Here is a 23750-nt window from a genome sequence, read left to right as displayed (position 1 = left end):
ACTTCTTATACTTTCGGAATTGAAGTGGTGTTAATGGAGATGCTAATTAACTGTGATAATTGCTAAGGACAGTTGACTATATTGGAAAATGGAGTATTCTTATTTCAGCCTATGTTAAATCTGTTTTTCAAGTCCAGGATAGTTTTGAGCTTTTGTTGCCGTTCAAAGTGTCTTGGATTCAGCAGTTGGGATATGGAAACAACTTACAAAAACATTAAAATGAGTCCCAGTGTAACAGAATCTCAAATCTGCAGTAGGCATTAAGTCAATTTTGAATTGGTTCCCAGACCTTTGCTCTTTGTGCTTTCTGGTGATTTTCATGCATTAGTAAGGAAGATGTGATTTTTGTTGGAAAGGTTAGGAGATAGCTGTGATATTTTAACCTTGACTCTGACTTGCCCTATGACTTGTTAATCACTAGGGAAGACTTGCTCACACAGTTGCACCACTACAGTTTTATATAACTGTAGGGCTGATGCCCTTGTTGGCCATCTTCCAGTTAGGAGTAGCTCTTTCCAGCTTCAACTGCTTTCAAAATAATGATTAAACTGAGGAAACTCACTGTGATTGTGCAGTAAACATTTCCATGGGGAGTTCTGAAACCCAACTGGAGTATTTATAACACGATATGAATTTCCTTATGGTGCATCAGAGATATAGATCAGCAATTCCTAAATCTGAAAATACGCTAATAAGGAGTGCAAAACCAAGTCTTCATTCCTCTTTCCTGAGGAAAGTGTAGCCAGTAATGAAGGTCTAACTGTAAGAGGAGAAGGTGAGAAGTTGCCATGAGGAGCTGTCTCAAGGGACAGTAGTGTGCTCTCTCCCTGTCAGGCCTGTTTCTGGGGTCTGGACCAGTCTTGGCAATCTTGTTCTCATGATCAGCTTTGCCAGGCATGCAGCTGGGAGATGCAGAGCTGGTGGCAAGTCACAGCCACCTTGCAATTGCTTGGGGTTAGGCTTTGCAAATTATCATTCAAGTGAGGGGAACCTCCCTGTTTTTAGAGGTAGACCTCTGCTTGTGGGTTGCTTTCTGGCCTTTTAAACATCCTCAACAACTTTCCCACACAACTTGAGCTGGCATTGCTCTCTGCTGGATTGTCAGATTCCTTGGTGAGAGCTGTGCATGGATTTGACCACATACTAAAACGTTGCTGCCTCAGTATAAAAAGGTAATTTGGTAATATGGTTGTCATGTGTACATACAGTGTTTAAGCCCTTGACTTGTTTGAAGTGCCTAAAATTCTTGTTCCCCAGAGTATCATCTGCTTTGGTCTTGTAAGCTTTTCAACAGCAAACAGCAGTTCAGCAGTCCTTTTGTATGCTCATTCCTGAAGTTTGAGTACACATCCAAACATAAAGTGCTATTCTGTGTAAAACAGAATGGAGGTGTGGGTGGTGAGCCCACACCTGTAATTACCCTGCACCATCAGCATGCATTTGTGGCCAGCTCTGTAAAGGCCCATGTCACTTGTCCTGGTGACATGAGGCAGTTGCTGTTGCAGCCACGATGAGTTCTTGTGCAGCTGAGGCCAGCTGAGGCAGGACAGGGTTCCTGCTGGATGGAGCATGTGGGTGGACAGTCTGGGGGAGCTGCAGCTCAGAGAGGCCCAGGGGCCCCTCCTGGAGGAGCTGCTGCCTGGTAGTGTTTGCCTATCGCGGCCAGCTGCAGGTGGGTGTGACTTGCTGCAGCTGCTCTGATACTCCTGCAGAGCCCTTGGTGGCTCAGTTCTGGGGCTGGGCACAGCCTGAAATGGGGGCATGCTGCTGAGCTGATACACCATGTGGGGTTTGGAAGTCTGCACAGTGAATTTGAGGGATTTGTTGGTGGGCTGGATAGAATTGGCTTCACAATATTTTATTGATATAATAGGTATGTTGTTGGCTCTTTCTCGTGTTTGGGAAATGCCTGTTAGATTTAGGTGTAAACACACCTGGCGGTGTATTTAGGCCACTACAGTGTTTTAAAATCACCATGTATGTGTTGAGCACCCTGAACAAAATGTAGTGATAATGCAACTGTGGTACAAGATTCTTTATTAATTAATTTACAGGTAAATTAAATTGCATTGGTGCTTTCTGATGTTCTGAAGGGAGTGTTCAAACAAAGCCATCTGGTAAATTTTCATCTCATTTTTTTCCTTGAAAAAGGGAGATGATTTTACCTCTTAGCAGAAATTAATTAAAATATGTCTGTGTTGAACAACCATCAAAAACACATGAAAAAAATTTAATGATTTTTACCTCAGTAGAATGATGTAGTAAATAAATACTAAAAGAATGGCTAATACAAAAATATTAAACAGCTATTTCATTACATGATCAGTGTCTAAAAAAATAGAAGTGTTGGTGTAACTGGAGCACAGCCTCGTAATTATGATATACTGCTTATATCTTGGAGGGGAATCAAATGCATCAGTGCATGGGGTGTTGTTGTTAGGCATGTGCATCACAAGTGTGTCATGGTTGTAAGTATTGCTTTGACAAGCCTAACTTTCCCCATGCTCAGTCATTCTGCCTGGCTCTGAACATACAAGATACTTCTGGTGCAGGATTATGATCTAGCTTTTGAAAAACTGTATTTGAGTATGAGACTTACTCTGTTATCCTTACTTTTTTTCCCCTTATATGTTTACAGAGAATAACGTACAGCTTTAGACAACATAATGTGGGGAAAGGTTTTGAGGTAGTGCTGGTTCAGGTTGCAGTAACTCGTGTTTGTGCAAATTGACCTTTTACCTTTGTAGGGTACTAAATAGTTTGGTGGTGGTATACCTCTTTTTGCTTTTGTGATGGACTGTCTTTCTAACCTGCAGGGTTAAAGGTGGGGAGAAAGAAGTTTAAAATAGCAATTTTGTCACTGCTTGTGTAGTTAGAAGGCTAGGAAGACAGAATTTGCATTATAATGGCTCTCATTTTGCACCATACTGTGTCATTTAGTCGTGTTCAGTCTCTGTAGCTCTCGGAAGACTTGGTAACAATTATTTTTTTATGACTCCATTCACTCCTACCTATCAGTCCTTTACTGTTCTTTACTGTAATTGCCCATAAGATAAAGTCTTTGCCATTTTCAAATCACTTTGACTTCTTATTTACTCTGAATACTAGATTGCTATGCAACTTGTGAGGCTGGTGGTACTTCATGTAGTACCTCTGGGTATTGAGAAACTTCTCAGTAGTGAAGATAAAAGCTGGGAGAGTGTTATATTTGCAATATCTTGTTTTTTCCCTGAAATGTGTAAGAAAATTACTTAGTTTGGTGTGGTTTATGTGAACATTTGGAACTCTTAGAAAATCCCATCAAGAATAATGGAAGAGTTTTTTCTTGCTTAGAAATCTTAGAGAAATGGGAGGCCTTAAGAGCAGGAAATTTAAAAGAAGGTTGCAGTGTGGAATGAGTATTCTTGTTTAATTGTAGATGGAACTGTTCAGGTGACTTGACCTTAGGCACAAATACAGATCTAAAAGATATTGAGAATTATCTCCTTTCTCGTTTCAGCTGTTGAAGTGTTTTCACATTGAGGAAAACCAAGTTGCTTTGAAGAGTAGTTGGTAGGGAGGCCAGAAGTAGGTGGCCGTTTGGGAGGTGCTGCTTTTGGTGTTCTAGATGTCAGTACCTTTATTGCAGAGACAGGTGCTGGAAAATGTAGTCTGCTCAGTATGCATAAACAGAAAGAGTAACCTAGAACTAATAACAGGTAGTCTCAAATGAAAACAACAGCTTTAAGAAAACAGCATTGCTTCAGTAAACTTAAAACCTGATTTTATGCATCTAACCATGTAGGCTGTTGATAAGCCTATTTAAATTTTCTGATCTAATGTTGAGGAGAAAATGGCTGTTAATTTCTGAATTGGTATGTTAGGACTCTTCAAAGCATCAAAATTATAAAGGCTGTTGGTTTGCTAGTAATGAAATCAAGTTTGAGAGTTAGACCAGTGAAGGGACATACTGCATTACTCTAATTATAAAATCCAAGTGAGTTTTATGCTATGTGGAAAAGAAATGTGCATGTGATCTGTTGAAATACTTCTGCATCTGAACTATGGTTCACCTGGCTGTGATCCAGGTTTGGGACAACTTTCCTTCTCCCTTTCCCACTTCTTTGCCCTTCCACCTCCTCAGAATGCAGATGGTTGATTACTGTGAAATCAGACATGGTGAATAGTCTTTCTCTTTTCTTTCAGGGACCAGTTACTCTCCACAAGAAAATTCACACAACCACAGTGCTCTTCATAGTTCAAATTCCCATTCTTCTAATCCCAGCAATAATCCAAGCAAAACTTCTGATGCAGTGAGTATTTGTGATTGATTTTTATCAGTGTGTTGCCCTGTTCATACACACCATATTTTCATAATTTTGTCTAAGACAGGCATCATATACATGTACTTGAGTTTTCCAACATCAGTCTTTATTTTATAAACACTCTGTAAACTCAACTTGCAGTTATGTGTTTTAAAACTATTCTAATTGGTAATCATTAGAGCTTTGATTTGCCTGCTATTCATTTTAAAATATTAGATTGTTTAAATGACATAGAAACAGAAGTATTTTCCATGAACTTTGTGGTAAACTTAGAGTAGACAGTGTGATTTAACTTATTTGAAATGCATTACATATTGTGAATTTTAGTCACTTCAGTATCAAAATTTTAGTAGTTACAGTGATGGTATTAAAAAATTGCCCAAAACCAAAATTGCTAAATTTGTGATCGGTGGAAAAATGTTGGAAAGATAATAATTCTGAGGATGTAGTAAGGTGAAGGAAACTAATGTTATCAGTATTGACCTTACTGTATCCACTAAAAGTACTACTAGATTTTGTTAAGGGGTGTGATGGGAATAAACCAGAGGAAACTCTTGGAGAATGCAGCAGGAGCATATTGGTCTTGTGTTCAAGCTGTTATTTAGGGGTGGTGGAAAGCAGTGATAAGGGTACATAAAAGGTGCCATGTATTTTTTAAAGCAGTGAAAGCTATTAAATTTGTATATTAAATTTCTCAAGTTGTCTTTTGTCCAACCCTGTTTTAAAGGCTTATGACTCTGCGGATGACTGGTCTGAGCACATCAGCTCTTCAGGCAAAAAGTACTACTACAACTGCCGGACAGAAGTTTCACAGTGGGAGAAACCAAAAGAGTGGCTGGAAAGGTATATGTTTGTATTTGTTTTAATTGTATAAAGAACAAATACTCTTAAGCACATTTCAGAGCACTTGAGCTTATCTAATAGATTACTGCCATAAAAGATTGGGCTCTAAGTCTGCTGTGTTCCTACCCTTACCACGACCTCTGGCACCTCTTTTATCCCTTGACAATCCAGAGCCGGAGAGGGAAGCCTGGTTGGTTTGTGTGGAGATGATTTGTTGGGGGAGTTTTGTTGTTTGGTTGGTTGGTTTTTGTTTTGTTCTGGGCTTTATTTGTTTGTTTTCGTTGGATTTTTGTTTTAGTTTTCTGGGTGAGTGTTGTTTTTAATGTTTTGTTTCAGGGTGTGTTTTTTGGGTGGTTTTTTATTTTGGACAAGATTAGTGAGCTGAACTGGTGTATTGTGGGCTTCAACAAGCACGCATGTAAGGAGGCAGTGGCTGGAGTTTGCTAACCCCACCTGTAGCAGCAAGCTCTTACCAGTTTAATTCATCTCATGTAATTTATGGAAACTGTTGTATTATTAGATAATGTATGTTTTTACCTAACTTTTGTTTTCTTTTCTTCAGAGAGCAGAGACAAAAAGAAGCAAGCAAAATGTCAGTTAACAGTTTTCCAAAAGATAGGGATTACAGAAGAGAGGTGATGCAGGCGACAGCTGCCAGTGGGTTTGCCAGTGGAAGTATGTGGTTTTTTTACAGCAATATATTCTTGCCTTGTTTGCATGACTGTTTTCTTTTCCAAACTTCAAAAACAATGAAAAATCCCTTTCCTTAGCTCTTTCTCTTGCCTTTTCATATATAAAAGCCAAATGGGTAGCACAGTTAACTCTCCCAAATGTGGTTTATTTAAATAACTTCACTAGTGCAACATATGCTTAATGCTTTTCATGGTTCTCCTCTTTTTTGTGGCTTTTACTGTCGAGTTTAATTATCTTCCTGGGTAGTTCCTTAAACAAGTTGCATCATCTGTAATTTAGTTGGACTGTTGTGATCATTGAGACCTGCTAATGTCTTATTCTGACCTTAAAAATAAAGATTTCACATCTAAAAATAATAACCTAATTCAATGGATTTTGATATCAGGGTTTTCAGTGGTTTGTGTGTGTTATTGAGAGCATATTTTTGCCTCACCAATACTCTTGGCAAAATCTTCCCTGGACTGTAAATTTCTGTAACTTGCAGATTTTTATTCTGATAGCTAGCTTTAATCTCTGTCAGTTTTCTTCTGGTAGATAGTTGTACTGTGAGATCCTGTCTGTATCCTGATGTAGTTTGGATAAATTTGTAGTTTAGTTCTCAGGGTAGTTTAAAAGCAGAAGCTAAAGCATTATTCTTCACCCACGCTCTTGGGATTTGACAAGGTGATGTGTGAAGGGGTATTTTTCTGTGTACACTGAAACTTACTGTGCATGCTAAAATATACTGGATGCTGCAAAAAGATAGCAGTCATGCATAATGCAGTGAGTATTTGTTTTGTGACAGGTGAAAATGTAAGAATCTATAAAAGAATTACTCTCTGTTTACTTGGTATGTTCCCTGAGTAGCATATTTCAGTCTATGATCATGTGACCAGTGCAGATGAGTCATTCATTTAATATATATAAATGCCTTGAATTAACTGTAAGTAAGCTTGTTGTAGTACTCAAGTGACATGAAGAGGAATTCTTTGAAGGCTAGAATGTGAAACTAATAAATGATCCTTGATGTTCAGGGATTTTAATGAACAAAAGAAAAATGGCATAAATTACCTCTTCACACTAAATACAAGATGGAAATAATAGATCTTGATTTAGATCTTTTTAGGAGACTTCAAAAGTTAACTTGACTGTAACACTCGTTATAAAGCAGCCTTTCATCAAAATACAGTGCTTAACTGGAGCTCTAAATCAAGCAAAGGTCAGAGAAAATGCATTTTGTCAGTGAGTAGAATTAGATCAGCATCAAAAAAGGCAAAATTTACTTGAAGATTTTTTTAATCATAAGTTCAATCAGCTCTAGTTGTTGCTGTGCAGCTGTATTAATCAGTTACTGCAATCTTAGACTTGTTTCTAATTTAATCTTTTTTTTTTGTTTGTTTTTGTTTTATTGCAATGTTACTTGGGGAATCCTGAAAAAAGTGGAAGACAAGCATTCCAGTGACACCAGCAGTATGCTCCCACAGAATATTTTATCTCAAACGAGCAGGCACAATGACAGAGACTACAGACTGCCAAGAGCAGAGACTCACAGTAGTTCTACTCCAGTACAGCATCCCATCAAAACAGTGGTTCATCCAACTGCTACCCCAAGCACTGTTCCTCCTAGTCCATTTTCTCTACAATCTGATCACCAGCCAAAGAAATCCTTTGATGCTAATGGAGCATCTACTTTATCAAAACTGTCTACATCCGCATCTTCCATCCCTGCACAGAAAACAGAGAGAAAAGGTATGTCTAATGGAATTCCCTCTAGTATTGAAATGATGCATTGCATTACATTGCTTGTTCAAAGTATGTTAGTATGAGAATTTAATGATTTTTTCCTTTTTGATTGTGTGTGCTTTTAGAACCTGATTACTGTTTTGATGTGTTTACTTTCCCCCAAACCCAACTTGCTGTGTCTTATACAACTTCAAATTGACACTGTGATATTTACTATTTATGGCCTTATTCTGCAAATTAACATTTCAAATGAATTTTTGTAGAACATATTTTAATTCTTGTTTTCTCTCTTGTTGTTTTGGATCTTTGCCATTTATTTGAGTTGTCATGTAGTTACACAATTTGAAAGTCATTTTGGACCATTATGTTTTATGAACTGCTGTTATTGTTTGGAATGCCTGTGTCAAACCTTTCAATCAGCACAAGCACAGTTCCCTCAGAAAGCAAGAGTTTTCTACATTTTTATAGGAGCTAATCTGTATCTTGAGAAATAATTCTAAATCTCACAGTATGTGTTTCTGTTACCTGATAATACCTGGTAGATCCAGTTACAGTCGAGTGAAGATCAGGGCTCCACTGTGCATTGTTTATGACCTCTCAGATCTCTGTCTTTTAGTTAGATTTACTTCATTATTTGGGATGAAGAGCTCAAGAAGATTGTGAGAATGAGATGTGTGTCATTAATGATAGTGGGTTACTTTGGTGTAGTAGAGTTTTCAGAGTGCTACTGTGTAAGAAAATTCTATTTTGAGGGCTTTGGGAGGGAGAAAATGATTTTTGGTAATCATGTTGTGTTTTAATTTAAAATATTGTGTGCTTTATGTGTAATTGAATTCTCTTTTTTAAAGATGGCTTGTTGCCCTGTCCATACTTGCAAGTTGGCCTAGTTAAATAGTTTTAAAAAGAAGGCCAAAACAGACTCTGGTCTGACACTAGTCTTGTGCTCTGTGTTTGCTTTTGACTCTTCCACTTTTGTCTATTGAAGAGTTCCAACTTCTACACAGACTTAAGAACAGGTGGCCACACAAAATATTCAAACAATAGCATACACTGACAAATACTGTAGGGTAATTGTGCATGTAAAGAAATTTTTTAATGTTTTTTCTTGACACTTTGTGCACATAACCTGTGTCATTAATACTGACTGTAAACTACAGAGGAACAGGTGATTTTCAGCAAGCCTTTTCCTGTTCAGCACAGTGAAGGACAGAGTAAGGTGTACTAGTTCAAGCATGGTTCTTGTCCTGAGTGCAGTTACCTGCTTCAGTTAAGCCTCCATTTTCTGACTGCAGTTTGATGCACTTGTGCACGTCACAGTGAGAACATCCGTGTCAGGTGTTCTTTCCTTTAGTGTATCTACTTCATTTCCATTTCTATATTTAAAATACACCTAAACTCCCTCTTATTATTACTCAGTTCTGGCATGTTCTTGATTCCCATTTGGTGTGTGGTCAGATTTCATACTGGGTATTCTTTTGCTGCTTTTCTGCACATCTTCATTAATTGAAGAGATGACTCTTACAGAAATTGAAGGAACTTCCCATCCTGACAACTGCTATAGATGTTGGCAGAGAGTTCAAATATTTCTTACATACAACATTAATTTGAGGAGATACAGCTGGGAATAATATTGAAAACAATCCCACAGGGCAGTCTTGTAAATCTAGATGTTAGAATCCATGGATGGTTCCATATTAAATAATTTACTGAATTTCTGTATTCTTAGATAGGTATTTTTTAAATTTTATATGGGTTAAATGAATAGATTATCTGTAATAATCATGCCTCGTTGATCTGTTTCATGGCTTGATTGTGAGCAAATACTGTACTGAGTTTCAGAAAAGGGTCAATTACAGAAAGTTAGTAAATAATTGAAGAATTAGAGTAGGTAAATGCTGGGCTTGAAATTCTTACTGTAGAAAATGTGAGTTTTCACTCATTGCTTTACCTCTTGTACAAAAACAGAAGACTTCAGTGTGGGTGTTGTCATGATAAAAGCTCATCAAACAGTACATTCAGTTGACTTTCCTTTTTCTGGTGAATGTTGGACTGTCTTTTTAAGAAATTAAACCAGTAAATTTTCCATAGCATTTTACAAATCTAAATTTTAAAAAGGGAAGCAGCAGTGCTTTGGATGATTTACTGTTACTCATTCTCTCAGGTGTGACTCTGAACCTGTAGTACTGGAAGTATGCAGTTTATAAAATATTTTTTATAGCTGTTATACAAATTGAAAATACAGTAATTATCCTGAGACACTTGGTTCAAACAATCTTCTAAAAGTCTTTGCAGAACTGAAAAATAGTTTGAGAGGTTTATGTTTACAGTAGTAAAGCAAATAGCATTTGATCTTTTTCTGTTCACTGACTATGCCATCCCTCTCTCTTTCTAAAAAGTGGTAAAACTATTTTTTTGCCTAAAAAAATAGGTTGGTCCAAATGACTGAATAATATGTACAGTAGTCCTTCCTTAAATGAATTCTTGCTTCTTGTGAATGTGTTGCTGGCTGCCTTATGCCAGCATATATGTACCACTATTTTAATAGTTCTGATTTCAGTGTGTATTTTTTTAAGCAGTAATAGTTTTGAACAGAAGAACAACAGAAAAACACAAAACCCAACGACAATGCTTTTTTCAGCTCAATCTCTTTTGCTGCAGGGGTATGTTGTAGTCCCACAAGGAGATTGAATAAAATCCCTGGCTGAACTATAGCTCAGCTGTTAGCAGTAGTCCTCTGCCCTCAATGGCTGGCAGTAGTGGAGAGTTCCTGGGGAACTATTTGACCTCTACCCTTTGGTTTGAATGTTCCAGTCAGAATCTGCTGCTTCTGTTTGTGCTCACTGTGAGTGCTTTATGCAGGTAAAGTGTGGGGTTGCTTTTCCTACTTTTTGGCTGCTTTATCTGTAGGGCACATCACATTTTCCTATTTCTAATTCAGAATGAAATGTTGTATTGTCCATATCTTAACAGTGTGTCTGTCTGTAGGATGCTGCTTCTCACACCTTTCCTCCAAGTCCCATCAAGGCAGCACTTCTGTTTCTGGTGCAGCAGTCCTCTAAAACTTTCATGAGAGCACAGCAAGCTGCCCAGTGCAATGCTGGGTGGGCTGTGACTCCAGTGCTTCTTTTCCTTTTCTCACCCTTGTGGTTTTCTTGTAACACTTGCTAGCTTTAGTGGTCAGTTATTAACATTGCTTCTGGTATTGTTGCATCTTCTTTGGCTGAGTTTTGCAGTTCCAAGTGTATTACTCAATTCCTATGTCGGTTAGAAAAAGTTACATGTGAGAATATAAGTTTCTTCCAATACTTTCTACTTGTTTGATTAACATTGCTGTTAAATTTATTTTGATAGCAGAGATAAAATACAGAAAAAAAATCAGTTTTAAGACTGGAGTAATCCAAATGTGAGAAATAGGGATTTTTTTTTTTTTTGTATTTTAGGTAATTTGAGTATTTTTGAGACTATTTGCTATTGTTACTATAGTTTCATTTGGCCAAATGTGTTTACAGAATGCATTGCTTTTAAATATTTATGTATTTTGGCTGTGGCTTACAGTCCTTAGTAGATCAGAACTGAACTGTAAAACAGATAAATGTGATGTCAGTGCTCAGAGAGCTTAGTTGGTGGACTGTACACTCCAGGTGCTTCAGCACAGAAAATGTGTTATGATTCTTAATCATGAGCAGAAAATGAAGCAGTTCTGTTAGCTGTTCTGGTAGTAGTTTTTAATCAGTAAAGCAGAGATGAGGTTTAGAGGGTGACAGGATACAAATTTCTGAGAATTTTGTGATGTAGTTTTTCTCCTACTGAGAGCGCACTGTGAGAGCACTAGTTCCTAATAGTTGCTAGCAGTGCAAAGGTAACAGCTCAAGCTCACAAGAGAGTGAGGTAATGTTTCCAAAGGACTTTGGATGCATTTGTTTTGTTTTAAATGGGATAAAAATTACATCAGTAGTAAGAGCTATAGGAACACTCAAAGGGTCATTTTAATAATTTAGGAATCATCCAGTCAGCAGTAGTTGGTAATTTCCATGTGATTAAAAGTAAGTCTTTGTTGCTATAAATCAGAGTAAGAACAAGCTAATATATAGCATTAATTTAAAGCTAGTCATGCAAGGAGTGCAAGTATGTTAGCTGTCAGAAAGAGGGCTGTAAAGTCAAGTCCTTTCTTCACAAAAACGTCATTTCCCAGTTTTGTTCTTTTTTCCCCATCCTCTTCACTGTCACGCTCGTGTGCCTGATGAGCTCTGCACACCCTGGTCAGGAGGGAGAGTGAGCAAGTTCCAGGTGCTCACAGGGCTCCACAGACACAGCAGAGGTGTGGGACTGGCAGTGTCAAACCTCTGCACTGAAGCAGAGTAGCTGAACAGTCAGAAGGCTTCAGTTTCCACCCCCTTGCATTCAAGTCTTGTAGGCTCAGGGTTGCCTTTCACCATGTCAGTCCTGGCAGATCAGCTGTTTGCTTAGGTGCAAAAATTCTTGTCATGATGGGCAGAGATTGGTGATGGCAAGATTCTGTAGTGTGTTTATGTACTGACTCAAACTGAGAAGTTAAGGGTGCTTAGAAAAAAAACTGAGGATCATTTTGGCACAACTGCTGAAAATGATCTGTTTTGTGGTTTTTTTCTGGAAGGATTGTTAGGCCATTATTTAATAACAATTTAATAACCATTTATTTGGCCATTATTTAATAACCCATTATGGGTTGTTAAAAAATTCCCACTGCTTGGAAGAATCACACCAGAATGTTCCCATTGTGACTTGACTTGGTGTTTCTACTTCAGCAAAAACTTTGGCAAACCTCTTCACAAAACTTAAAACAAACTGAGTCTTGTGTCATACAGGTTCTTGTCATGTGACATTCTGACTGATGACTTGGATTTTTTTTTTGTCCAAAAGATGTGATTGTGGGTCACACTCGTAGCAGAGAGGGTTATGAATAGAAAGCTCTTCCCTAATCATTGTGGTTTTCAAAAATAATTTTTATTATAAAAAGGTTTTTTGCAGCTCCATTTTAATGTTGAATGAATTAATAGTTCTTCCCATTAAGGTAATGTCCATATCTAGTGGTGTTTCTTTTTGCCATTCACTTACTTTGTTTTCCTCTGTGGGTTTATTTTGGTCATTTTTTTTTTTCACGTGAATGAAGTTGATGGTCCAGAAAGTTGTTTAGTTCTATAATGCAGGTCTGTGTGTAGGCTGCATCTAATAAACTTACTTGCAGAATTGTCAGAAAGCAAACTGTGTTTTCACATTATTGCTACAAAGGGAATGGATTTTTAAAGTTTTTTGTAAAAGTTCCAGATGTTGAGACTATTGTGCATAGCTTATAATGGAAAAATTGGTGCAAAGTCATGTTTTTAAAATCACAAAATCTTATTTTAAAAATTATCTAATTTTCTTTTTTTTTCTTTAGTTATCCAGAGGAAGAGATAAAACAAATTTTATTTAATGAAGTCCTTACAACTTGAAGAGATTGCAGTATGCTGTATTCTAGTTTTAGTTTTAGATTTTGTTTTTTATTATTTAAAAAACTTTCCTTGGAACTTGCATGATAAAAGATGAAGTTTTAGATGAGGTTAGAGTCATTTGCACAGCATTTGTTTTGAAATTGATGTTGACAGTGAAGAGGCTGCAGCCTTGTCCTGTTCCACTTCTTCAGCCATAGTCTGTGCTGTAAAGCCTGCAATAGTCTCAAATTGTTATAAAGAATTTTTTTATAAGATGTGAATTGATTTTGCATTTTGTGTTGGTAGAATTCCAGTTGTCATTTCAAAATTAGTTTGATGCTTAATGATTCAGGTTAGGTTTATGAATGAGTGCTGTGTAATACAAATCCTTATTTTGCAATACTAGTGTAGATTGCTTGTCAAGGACTTTGAATTGATGTTGACACAGGTGTATCAGAATTGTAAAACTACAGGATTTGAATTTGTGGAGATGTTTAACTTTTCTCAGCACGCTGTGTTCATCTTGACTGTGTTTCGTGATGTTTGAGGGCTTCAAGTGCACTTAAGAACCACAGGATTGTATTATTAACAGGCATTTTTAAAAACTCTAATAAACTAAAAAATAGTGTTTAAATGTTGGAAAGTAAACTTAATTCTCTGGCAAAATAAACAATGAAACAGTCTGTCAGAAAAGAGAATTAGGGAGGAAAAGAAAGGGAGTTAGGAGTTTCTGCTTCTATTTGTGGAAAAAGCAGGGGAAATCCATACACTCTAGTGAGTGATATCTGAGGGTTTTTGTCAGACAAATATTTAATCTTGAGGAGTTTTGGCTAGGTAAATTAACTTCAAAAGGCAAAACTTGCAGGCTCTGTACAGCATCATAAATTAAACCAAGTTTTAAACTTCGTAGTTACATTACTCCAAAATGGATGTGGAAATATTTGGAGGCTTTGTTTTGTTGGCAGTGTTCTAGGATTTAGTATCCTGTCTGAGCTGTGAAGTAAGATAGATGGGTTTAAATTAAGCTAAAGAAAGTACAACTAATTTGTAGTCTGTATTTTTAACATGTGAGTTTCCATCACAGAGGGGTTTCTCTTTGTGAAGAAGCTGTAAAGATCACAGGTTGAGATGAGAACAGTTTACTGGAAACAGCAATGAAATAAGAAATGAGCAGTAAAAGCAGCAATATTATTAGAAGGGTGTACAAGAGAGGTGAAAAATTCACCTGTGAACAAAAGCTCACCACGGGGGAGCTGCAGTATGGGAGCTGCTGCCACCTTCTCCCACTGGAGAAAGGCTCCCTTCCCCAGCCCTGGCAGTGAAGTGAGGTGGTACAAAATAACTGCCCTTCCTGGCTGCTGCAGAAATTAACCCTGTGCTGGCCAGATCCAGGACATTATCCACCCCTTATTCTACACCACCTACATCATGCCCAGATCCTACACCTTCCATCTGGTGTTCTCCTGGCTAATTGCAAGATGTATCAGAATCTCCTGATTGGTATATCTGAAGCAGTCCCTACTCACTGTCCACAGTAGTTAATAGCATACAGTGACAGTGTCATTCAGCAGCCAGTGTTTTAAAATTCAGCATTACAGACTGTTCTCACAATAGAATCAAATCCCCTTGAGGTACTCATATAGTATTTCCTTATCCCTCTGCATTACCCACCAAGTGCGCCCAGGCTCTTGAGCAAAAACTTGGATGGGTTTGCCTACCCTGTGTATGGGTTTTGCCTTTGCTTGAGGAAGGACTAATCCAAACTGTCTTTCCTACCACATTTTTCATGTGCACCACAGGGACTTAATCCCTTTCTGTGGTACATGAAAGTTTTGTTTGGACAGGGCTTTCTTGCTTAGTGGAGCCTCCAGTGTTAATTAACTAGGTGGCTTTGGCTAGATTTATCTGCCAGTGTTTGAAGGCCCTACCACTTACTGCTTTCAGTGTGGTTTTTAACAGTCTGTTGTACAGATCAGTTTTCCCAGAGGCTGATGTCTGATAGTGAGTATTATGTACCCACTCAGTACTGTGGCCCAGGTGTCTGAGGCTGTATTCAAAATGAGTCCCATTGGCTGCTTCAGTTCTTTCAGGGTACCATGCTGCTACAGGACCTGCTTTTCAAGGCCTGAGGTGGTGTTCCAGGCAGTGGCTGAGGCACAGGGTATGTCTCCAGCCATCCAGTGATTGTTCCTGTCACTGTAAGCATGTAGAGCTTGCTGTGGTGGATTTGTGGAAGTGTGATATAATCAATCTGCCAGGCTTCCCTGTGCTTCTCACCATCGTCCATCGTACAGCAGGGGCTTCATCCGCTTGGTCTGCTTGATTGCAGTGCTTGGTTTGCAGTTGTGGGTAACCTGTGAGATACTGTCCATGGTTAAACCCAGACCTCAGTTGTGAGCCTGTCAGTGTGTTGCATCTCTTTCCTGATGATGTGAGGTGCCATGAGCCCACTGAACAGAAATAAATAATTCACCCTTACGTTGCCAGTCCAGATGCATCTGAGACACTTTAAGCTTGGCATCTTGGTCCACCCCTCTGTTGTTGGGGTGTTCCTCAGTAGCCCAACTCTCAGGTACAGAGAGCATCTGCATGACAGACTTTCACAGTCAACTTCCCTACCCAAGCAATTATGTCTTGCCACTGTACAGCAGCCCAGATGGTTTTCCCTCTCCAGTGCCAACTCGTCTTTTTCCATCAGTCCAGCCACCTTCGCAGAGCATTTGCAACTGTCTGTGACTGATTGTATAGGTAGAGTGTTGGCCATTTTGTCTCATTCAGTGATTCCTAAAGCCAGCTGGATGGCTTTCAGCTGTACAACCTGACTTAATCCACCTTGTCCCTCAATAGCTTCTGTGGCTTGCCTCATAGGAGTCCAGCAGCTTTCCATTTTCAGTGTGTCCCTACAATACAACAGGAGCCATCAGTGAAGAGACTATCACTTTTCATTTGGTAGTAGCTGATTATATGGTAAGGTCTCCTCAGCACATGTCACCTTCTCCTCCTCCTCTGATGATGATAGTTTAAATTTTCATCTTTGGGCCAGTTAGTGATGACTTCCAAGATCCGAGGGCGATTGAGGTTTCCTGTTTCAGTTTGCAGCGTAACCAGCATGACCCAATTGCTCCACCTGGCATCAGTGGCATCAGGTGTGGAAGGGATTTCTCCCTTGCACATCCAGCCCAGCAGTGGCAGTCAGGATGTCAGGAGTAGCTGTACTTAGGTGCCAATCACTTCTGAAGCAGCTTGAACCCCCTCATAAGTTGCCAGTATCTTTTTTTCAGTTGGGATGTAGCAGGCCTCAAATCTTTTGTATCCCAATTCCAGAACTCCAGGGGTTATCCTTGTGTCTCCCCAGGTGCTTTTACCAGACACTCCAGGAAGGACCATTCTCCCTGATTGCAGTGTAGAGCATGTTTCACATCTGTCTTGATTGGCCCAAGGAAATTCCAGAATTCTCAAAAGCTGGTTTAATAGGCCTGAAAGTGACAAAGGGCATAAAAAGCTGGGGAAAATTACCTGCCCCCATTCCCCCACAGACTGGGTAAATTTAATGGACTCCCAGAGGTAAGCCCCAAAGGAAGGGTAAAAGGGCATTACTGAGCACACATCCCAAATGACCCTCATTGCCCACCACATGCCATAAACTCGTCTCCCACAGTGCAGCAACACAGCAATCCTGATCCCTCTCTCTCCCTGCTATGAAGAGGTACCGTGGTGGGCACACAGGGTGTATACAGGAATTTATACAGGGTTGTGTGCCACAGCCATGTGAACAGACCAAACAACATTGTGGCTGTTGACTCCCTGCCCAGTACAACAAATGCTTAAATCGAATTTGTTTCAAACCACTCTGGTCAGATCTGATTATCTCAACCCTTTGGGTGCCAAATAAAGCTCTCGAGGTTTATGAGTGGTGTTGCCCATGCACTATTCATTCACTGCTTCCTCCCTCTCTCCTGTGACAGGCTAGAGAGAATTGGAGGCACAAAAGGAAAAGATTGCAGCTTGAGATAGGAAAAATTTACTGGAATCAGCAATAAGAAATGGACACTAACAGCAACAATATTAATAAAAGGGTGTACAAGAGAAACAATTCACACTACACTGACTGGAAAAACTCCCTTACCCCTGCCCCTGGTAGTGAAGAGAGGTGGTATAGAATAACCCATCTCCTCTGGCTACTCCAAAAATTAACCTTGTCCTGGCCAGAACTAGCACAGTTACTTAATACAGACAAGAAATACTTGAATTTCTACAGATATTTTTACAGATTTGTTTTGTTTTTTTGTTGTTTTTTTTTTTTTAGAAACAGGTTTATAGCTTAAATTTCATTAATTATAAATTAATTTGTGTAATGCAGTGATGCTCTGAACAGTAATTTTATTCTGCATCCTCTGTGATGTTAAGTAGCAATTCTGATGTGACGTACATGTAGGTAATCATAATCATAGAGATGTATTCTTTTATATTCTTTTATAACATTTAGTGATTTGATTTTGAGTTGCTAAACATCTCAGAATATCGGAATGTTAGCATTAGGTGTTACCCTTGCTTTGTGTCTTTTCTCTACTTTTGATAGGGTGATTGTACAAAAATACCTTTCACAGTTACATTTTAACTTCTACTTAAAATACTTGAAGTAATTCAGCTATGTGAAATAATGTCTCCATATTGTCTGAAAGAAATAAGTTGACTGTATTGTGTTGATGCAATTCAGTGTGCATTTTTAGAGCATAAAAACTCAAACTAAAGTAGTTTTACAGACCTCAGTGGTTTTGAGTAACATGTTTTGAGTTCTGTTATTCAAGAAATAAGTGAATACCCAGGACTGGGTGGGTATAAGGTTTATTTTAACTGCATTGTTAGCTTGAGTTTGCCTTTGCTTCAGTGTATTTTCTGTTGAGAACTGCATGGGTGAAAAGCACTTCCAGCTGTTTGGTATGGTGGTGTGGTTTGAGGATCAGGTATTTGCTTACATGAATAAATAATATAGTAGTGAGCTGATTTTTTACTTAAAATAACTTAATATTTAACTCTGAAGACAAGCCTAAATGCATTAAATATCTTTTAAAATTAGTGCTGGCAGTTGCAGTATTTTTTCATTTTGAAATGAAGGTGTTTTAATGGTTGTTTTTCTGGTAAGGTTTTCAAAACTGTAGGTAGCAGGCTTGTACATGTAAGTACTAATGTGCTCCATTGTGCTTATTTCCCTTGCTTTTGTGTGCCAGTGTATCTTGATCTTATTTGGACTGTGACAAATCAAAGTTCAATTTCAAGTTCACATGTTTTTGTTTAGTATAATAAGATTCTTGTTTGTTGGATATGTCTTGACCTGAAGTTGTCTTAATGTTTACTTTGAATGCTGTAACATAGGATGCAATACTTTATAACAAAAACTTTTACTAATGGCTTAGTGTTTTATGGTAACTTAATACCTAATCAGCTGTCCTAGTTCACATGTTACTGAAAACCCTACAGAAACTTTATTCTTTTTTTCCCATCTTCAATCTTTGTAACCTCTTTGTCCCTTTTTAAGTTGTTCTTACCAAAGCTCCTGGCCAAATGACCGTGTCCCTTCACAGATACATTGCTACCAACCCTGAGGAGATTGTAATTAGATAGGGGCACATCTTTTTCAGAAGTTTGCCTGAAATGCCAAAATATGTCTCTGTGTCCTGGCTGTTGCATCCTTGCAGGCTTTCAAATTCTTCAGCAGTTTTTTTTTCTGGTTCAGATTTCTCAGCTGCTTGTCTGGAAAAAGTTTTCTGGAGTATTTGTGACCTTTATAAGCTATTTATACTATAACAGCATAGAAGCAGAAATCCTCTTCCCAGTGAGATTAGAAATCTTAGTGAAAAGATTTGCACATTGTTACTTCTGTAATTTTTTGTTTGTTTTTTTAGGGTTCTCCTCCAAATTAGTCTTGGAAGTTGAAGTTAAGGTTATTGGAATACAAAAACTGTTAGAAATTCTGTGACATTTTATTCTTCTGTAGTAAAACAAACCAGACCATGTCACTTCTTTACTAATAAAGTCAGCATCATCTTACTTTGGCCGTTTCTCCAAATAAAAAAACCAAGCACACCCTTAAAGTAAAAGAACTTCCCAGCCAGTTTTTCCCTACTTTTGGGGAAAACTTCTAGAATTTTGCCCAAAATGTAGAATATCCAGGTTGACCTTCTCTGCCCGGTTTGAGGTGGGTTTAAAATCTGGATCTTCATTACTGTGGGCAAACGTCCTGCATGAGATCTTGGATCCATTGCTTTATGCTCTGCATCCATCTTCTTTGGTGCTATAGATGCATTAGTCTTGACTGATTGTATGGGCAGGGGTCTCTGAGGGTTTAATGAGGATGAGAGAAGGAGGAGCTCAGATTGAAATATGGTGGTCCAGATTTCTTAAAGGAAGGATATTTGAAGTGACTGATGGTACACCTATAGTAAGTTGAAATACTTCCATTGCAGAGATTTCTCACCGTATTGGAATGGAGGAGCAACTTTCTGTTAAGTAGAAGTCATATTTAAAATTAATTAACTCATATTAATCAGAACAAATTGCCAAATAGTATCTTTGTATTTAAGTAGTATTTGTTTCTCTGGAGAATAAGTGGTAATATTTCCTAAAATCATATTAATGAAATAAAGGATATCGGTCTTAATGCTTCAGAAGAAGCTGACAAGTTAAAAATTAATTATGGGCAGACACATTTTAGATATTTTTCCACTCTGCTGTGGGGATGTTAACAACACTGTTTTACATTTCTAGTACAGCTCATTGTCCTTTCTAAATCCTCAGCAATGTAGCTGGATTTTGTACAATAGACTTGTATTTGTGGCTTCTTGCACTGGTCTCTTCATAAATGAATCATGGCTTATACCCTCCTGTCAGATTTGACACAGTAGCCTATATGCAAAATCCATGGGCTATAAGGTTTTTCTTCATAGTATATTTTCCAAAGAAAGATAGAGATCATAAGAGAAAGTATAGAATATGAGTGTAGGTGATCAGTAAGGAATTTTTGGCCCACATTTGACATAAAAGTTAAGGAAGATAATGTCCCATTTTTAATACTGGCTGCTTTTCATCCAGTATCTTGAAGTGGAAAAGTTGCATTTGTGTGCTCATAATAAATATTAGGTTCAATAGTGTAAACTGCATTAGAAATCAGCTGTCTTCAATTTTTGTTCTATTAATGTTGTGAGTTTTTTTCTTAAAATGGTAGTTAGGCATTTGATCTTCTGAATTTGAGTGTTGTACTAGTGAGTTGTCAGGTTGTATTGGGGAAAATGAAAAATACTGTCTGTCTTCTGTTCAGAGTCTGCATCTGTGGACAAGTCTGTATCCCATTCTTGCACAACTCCTTCTACATCTTCTGCTTCTGGACTGAATCCAACTTCTGCGCCTGCTTCATCTGCTCCTACAGTTCCTGTTTCACCTATCCCACAATCACCAATTCCTCCATTACTTCAGGACCCAAATCTCCTTCGACAGCTGCTGCCTGCTCTGCAAGCCACCTTGCAGCTTAATAATTCTAGCGTAGATATATCCAAAATCAATGAAGGTAAGGATTCTTCAACGTTCATGTAATCTCTCTTTTACATACATTAGTGTATTATTGCATACCAGGCTGTAGTAAATGAAAGCCTTATTTTTATTGAGAAGTGAATAAATTAATCCCTAGGTAAAGTGGAGTTTTTTGTGGGTTTTTTTTTTGTGTTAAACCTTCTCAACATTTAAGGTTTTCAAATTAATGAATGTTGATGTGCATGAGCAGTGTAATTGAAACTGGTGACTTAATCACTATATCAGCATTTGTCTGTTGCGCAAAATTTCGTTAGAGCTCTTTGTTCTTTTGTTTCGTGCACTGTTCTTTGTTTTCTGTAGTTTGTGCTGCTGTTCTGTTAATGTGTGTTGCAAATAGTGAAACTTCTAGGGGTTCTTAAATCTTGTTGCCTAACAACGTTTTTCTTTAGCATAACAAAGAAAGCTTCTCTGAATACAGGTAGCGTATCAGTAACTTTGCTAGCCAGTGAAATGTTGTACATTTAATCAGTGTGTCCCTTAGATTTTTGTTACATTGGCTTAGGTTGTTAGTAGTCAGTTTATCACTTAGTTATAGTGCCTTTTGCTGCAAGAGCAGGTAGAGAGTTGATGCATTTTGAATGCAGTTTTATCTAATGTGTCTGCATGTGACAGGTTACTGATAAAGTGGTGTAGGATTTTTTGTTTGCTTCTTGTGCAAGGATCACTGATTTAAATAGGAAGTAAAACATTTACATGAAGTGCTGGGAGTTAATTGTCTTTAACTTTCTGAAAGTGCAAATCAAGTAAGGGAAAATGCTTACAGAGTATTCTATACCTTGCAATTATTCATCAGAAAAAGTGGTCAGTTGCTTCCTTTTAATCAGCAAATATTCTGTCTTCATTCAGTAAGTGAGTAGGTCACTGGTTTCTTTTTCCTGTGCAGCGAAAGTCTTTGAAACTGTAATCCACTAGGTTGGACTAAAAAAAGAAGTGTTATGGCTGTGTTGAAAAATGAAAGGTCCACTCAACTCCAGTTGTATTTTATTAAAAAGCTGCCCAGTGAAATTTCTAGTAATTTTCTCTTGCTGTATGAGCAGCAGCTGTGTATGTCTTGGAACAAGAGTGTTCAGAATTGTTCTGATGGCATGAGGGCTGTGTCCACATGGGCAGAGTGATTTCACCTTGCACAGCAGGGCTGCCTTTACTGTGCACACAATTCAGTTACTCTGTGCTTTGCTGGTGAGTCAGTTTTTGCAGGAGTGTGCTGGAAGGTATGTCCAGGAAGTATCCCACAGAGCCTGTAGACCTTTTTGGAAAGGTTAGTTCAGAAGCTCAGAGTTCAGGGTCTTTGTCATCTCATACTGCAAGATGCTCTTCCTGTATTGTGCCATTTTAAAATGATTTTTTTTTTATTGGTGGGGGGATGACATGGGACAGCTAAACCCAGAAGAGATATAAGGGCTTTTTATTAGTAAGAAGAAACATGGATTTTTAACCTGGAAGACATTTGTCTGCCTCTTGAACATTAAGTCTGGCCCTCATCTCTTTCAGTGAGTTGAAGTGATTCTGCTTTTTTGCTTTTTTAAAAAATTATTGTAGTATAAAAAAATCTTCACACACGTTCTGCTTACTACAGCAGCAAATTGAACAAATTTTCTCTTGCTGTTTACAAGAATTATTACTAATCTGTACGGTCAACTGGAAGATTAGACTTTATTTTTTTAAAGAATTTTTGTTAAATGTATGTCTTAAAACTGCTAAAGAAAGGACTTGCTAGACATTCCAAGTCAACTTGAAATCAAGTAACTGAAGAACAGTTGAGGTGCATCTTTGGTCATGGTAGATATGGGAAATAAATCTGGAAGAAAACGTACCTTAAATGTAATTAGCCAGTTTCAACAGTTTAAAGTGGTGTTCTAGAATTGTCAGTAAAACAGAATGTTTGTTTTCAGTTCTAACAGCAGCTGTGACACAAGCCTCTCTGCAGTCTATACTCCATAAAATTCTTACTGCTGGACCATCTGCTTTCAATATCACCTCCCTAATTTCTCAAGCTGCACAACTGTCTACGCAAGGTATTCGGAGTTTTTTTTTTTCACTTATGTAAATTTGTTACACAACGTTTTAAAAAGGCTGATACAGTTGTGGAATCTGTCTCATGTCATATCTTCGGCCACACGATGTGGAGAATGTGAAATGACTTCTTTTTCCAAAGATAGGATAAAAAATTGTTATTGAGGGGCAGAACCTGACACACTACTAAGTAAACAAGCCTTTCTGTCTCACCTTTTGGGATTTTCTTTGTATGTTGCGAAATTCTACATGAGTAATGTGAAACTTCTGGAATTAGGTGTAAGTTAACAGTATAAAACACAACTCTTCCTTACTTCAACACTCATCTTGTAGTACTGTGCAACTGTGACTCTTGGGGGAGGCTTTAAATTCTTAAAAGAAAGTTTCCTCTCTCTGGTGGGGGCTTTTTTTTCATCTTCTAGGCAAGATACTCTTTCAGATATTTCCAATATGTTCTGGCTTGTAACTTAATAAAGAACTTTAAAACTTAAGTTTAGAAACTTAAACCAAAACAATAAATGCAGTCATCTTACTGAGTAGATAAGCAGTGCTAATGGTAGTTTTTAACCATGAGTGGGGAGCTGTTGGTATATGCCTAGAATGGATTAATAGGTTTCTGTATAAACTGTTATGCTTTCTTTTGGTTAAATCAAATTGAGCACTCTAAAATAGGAGTTGCATATTACTTATATGCAACTTATAAAAAACATTTCCTAATAGCTTCTTCTCTTTCCCCTCCCCTGAAATTTTAGAAGTGGGGAGTTTGGGGGAAATACAATTCCTTAGCTAGGATTGTTGTTGAGCATTAGATTGTTCTAGTTGTTCACAGTGAGCATGTTTGTATATCATCTAATATAGCATACTCCAGAGTACCCAGAGAAAATCTAATTTGCATTTATGATAGGATATGGTTTTATTAAAAGCGTTTTTCTTGTCTTTACAGCTCAGCCATCCAATCAGTCTCCAATGTCTTTAACATCTGATGCCTCATCACCAAGATCATACGTGTCTCCAAGGATAAGCACGCCGCAGACTAACACTGTTCCACTGAAACCTTTGATGACTACGCCACCAGTATCATCCCAGCAGAAGGTGAGCTCCTTTTGCCTTATGCCATATTGCAGTAAGAAATCATTATACA

At 38.0% G+C, this 23750-nt stretch overlaps 1 protein-coding gene across 4 annotated transcripts in view; it reads left to right on the top strand.

The window, feature by feature from the left end:
* Window positions 1-23750, top strand: part of WAC (WW domain containing adaptor with coiled-coil) — a 51804-nt gene that overhangs the window by 15477 nt on the left and 12577 nt on the right. For 3 of the 4 annotated variants that reach the window (XM_063149219.1, XM_063149211.1, XM_063149227.1), the window contains exons 4-10: window positions 4186-4292; window positions 5032-5147; window positions 5710-5822; window positions 7260-7568; window positions 20328-20573; window positions 22489-22611; window positions 23553-23701. In XM_063149219.1, the coding sequence (XP_063005289.1) occupies window positions 4186-4292; window positions 5032-5147; window positions 5710-5822; window positions 7260-7568; window positions 20328-20573; window positions 22489-22611; window positions 23553-23701 (1163 nt within the window). The remainder of the gene's footprint in view (window positions 1-4185; window positions 4293-5031; window positions 5148-5709; window positions 5823-7259; window positions 7569-20327; window positions 20574-22488; window positions 22612-23552; window positions 23702-23750) is intronic. The other variant, XM_063149235.1, reaches the window with a different exon arrangement.

This window comes from Melospiza melodia, chromosome 1, assembly GCF_035770615.1.
Source record: "Melospiza melodia melodia isolate bMelMel2 chromosome 1, bMelMel2.pri, whole genome shotgun sequence".
Taxonomy (NCBI): Eukaryota; Metazoa; Chordata; class Aves; order Passeriformes; family Passerellidae; genus Melospiza; species Melospiza melodia.
This window is presented reverse-complemented; position numbering and strand designations above follow the sequence as displayed.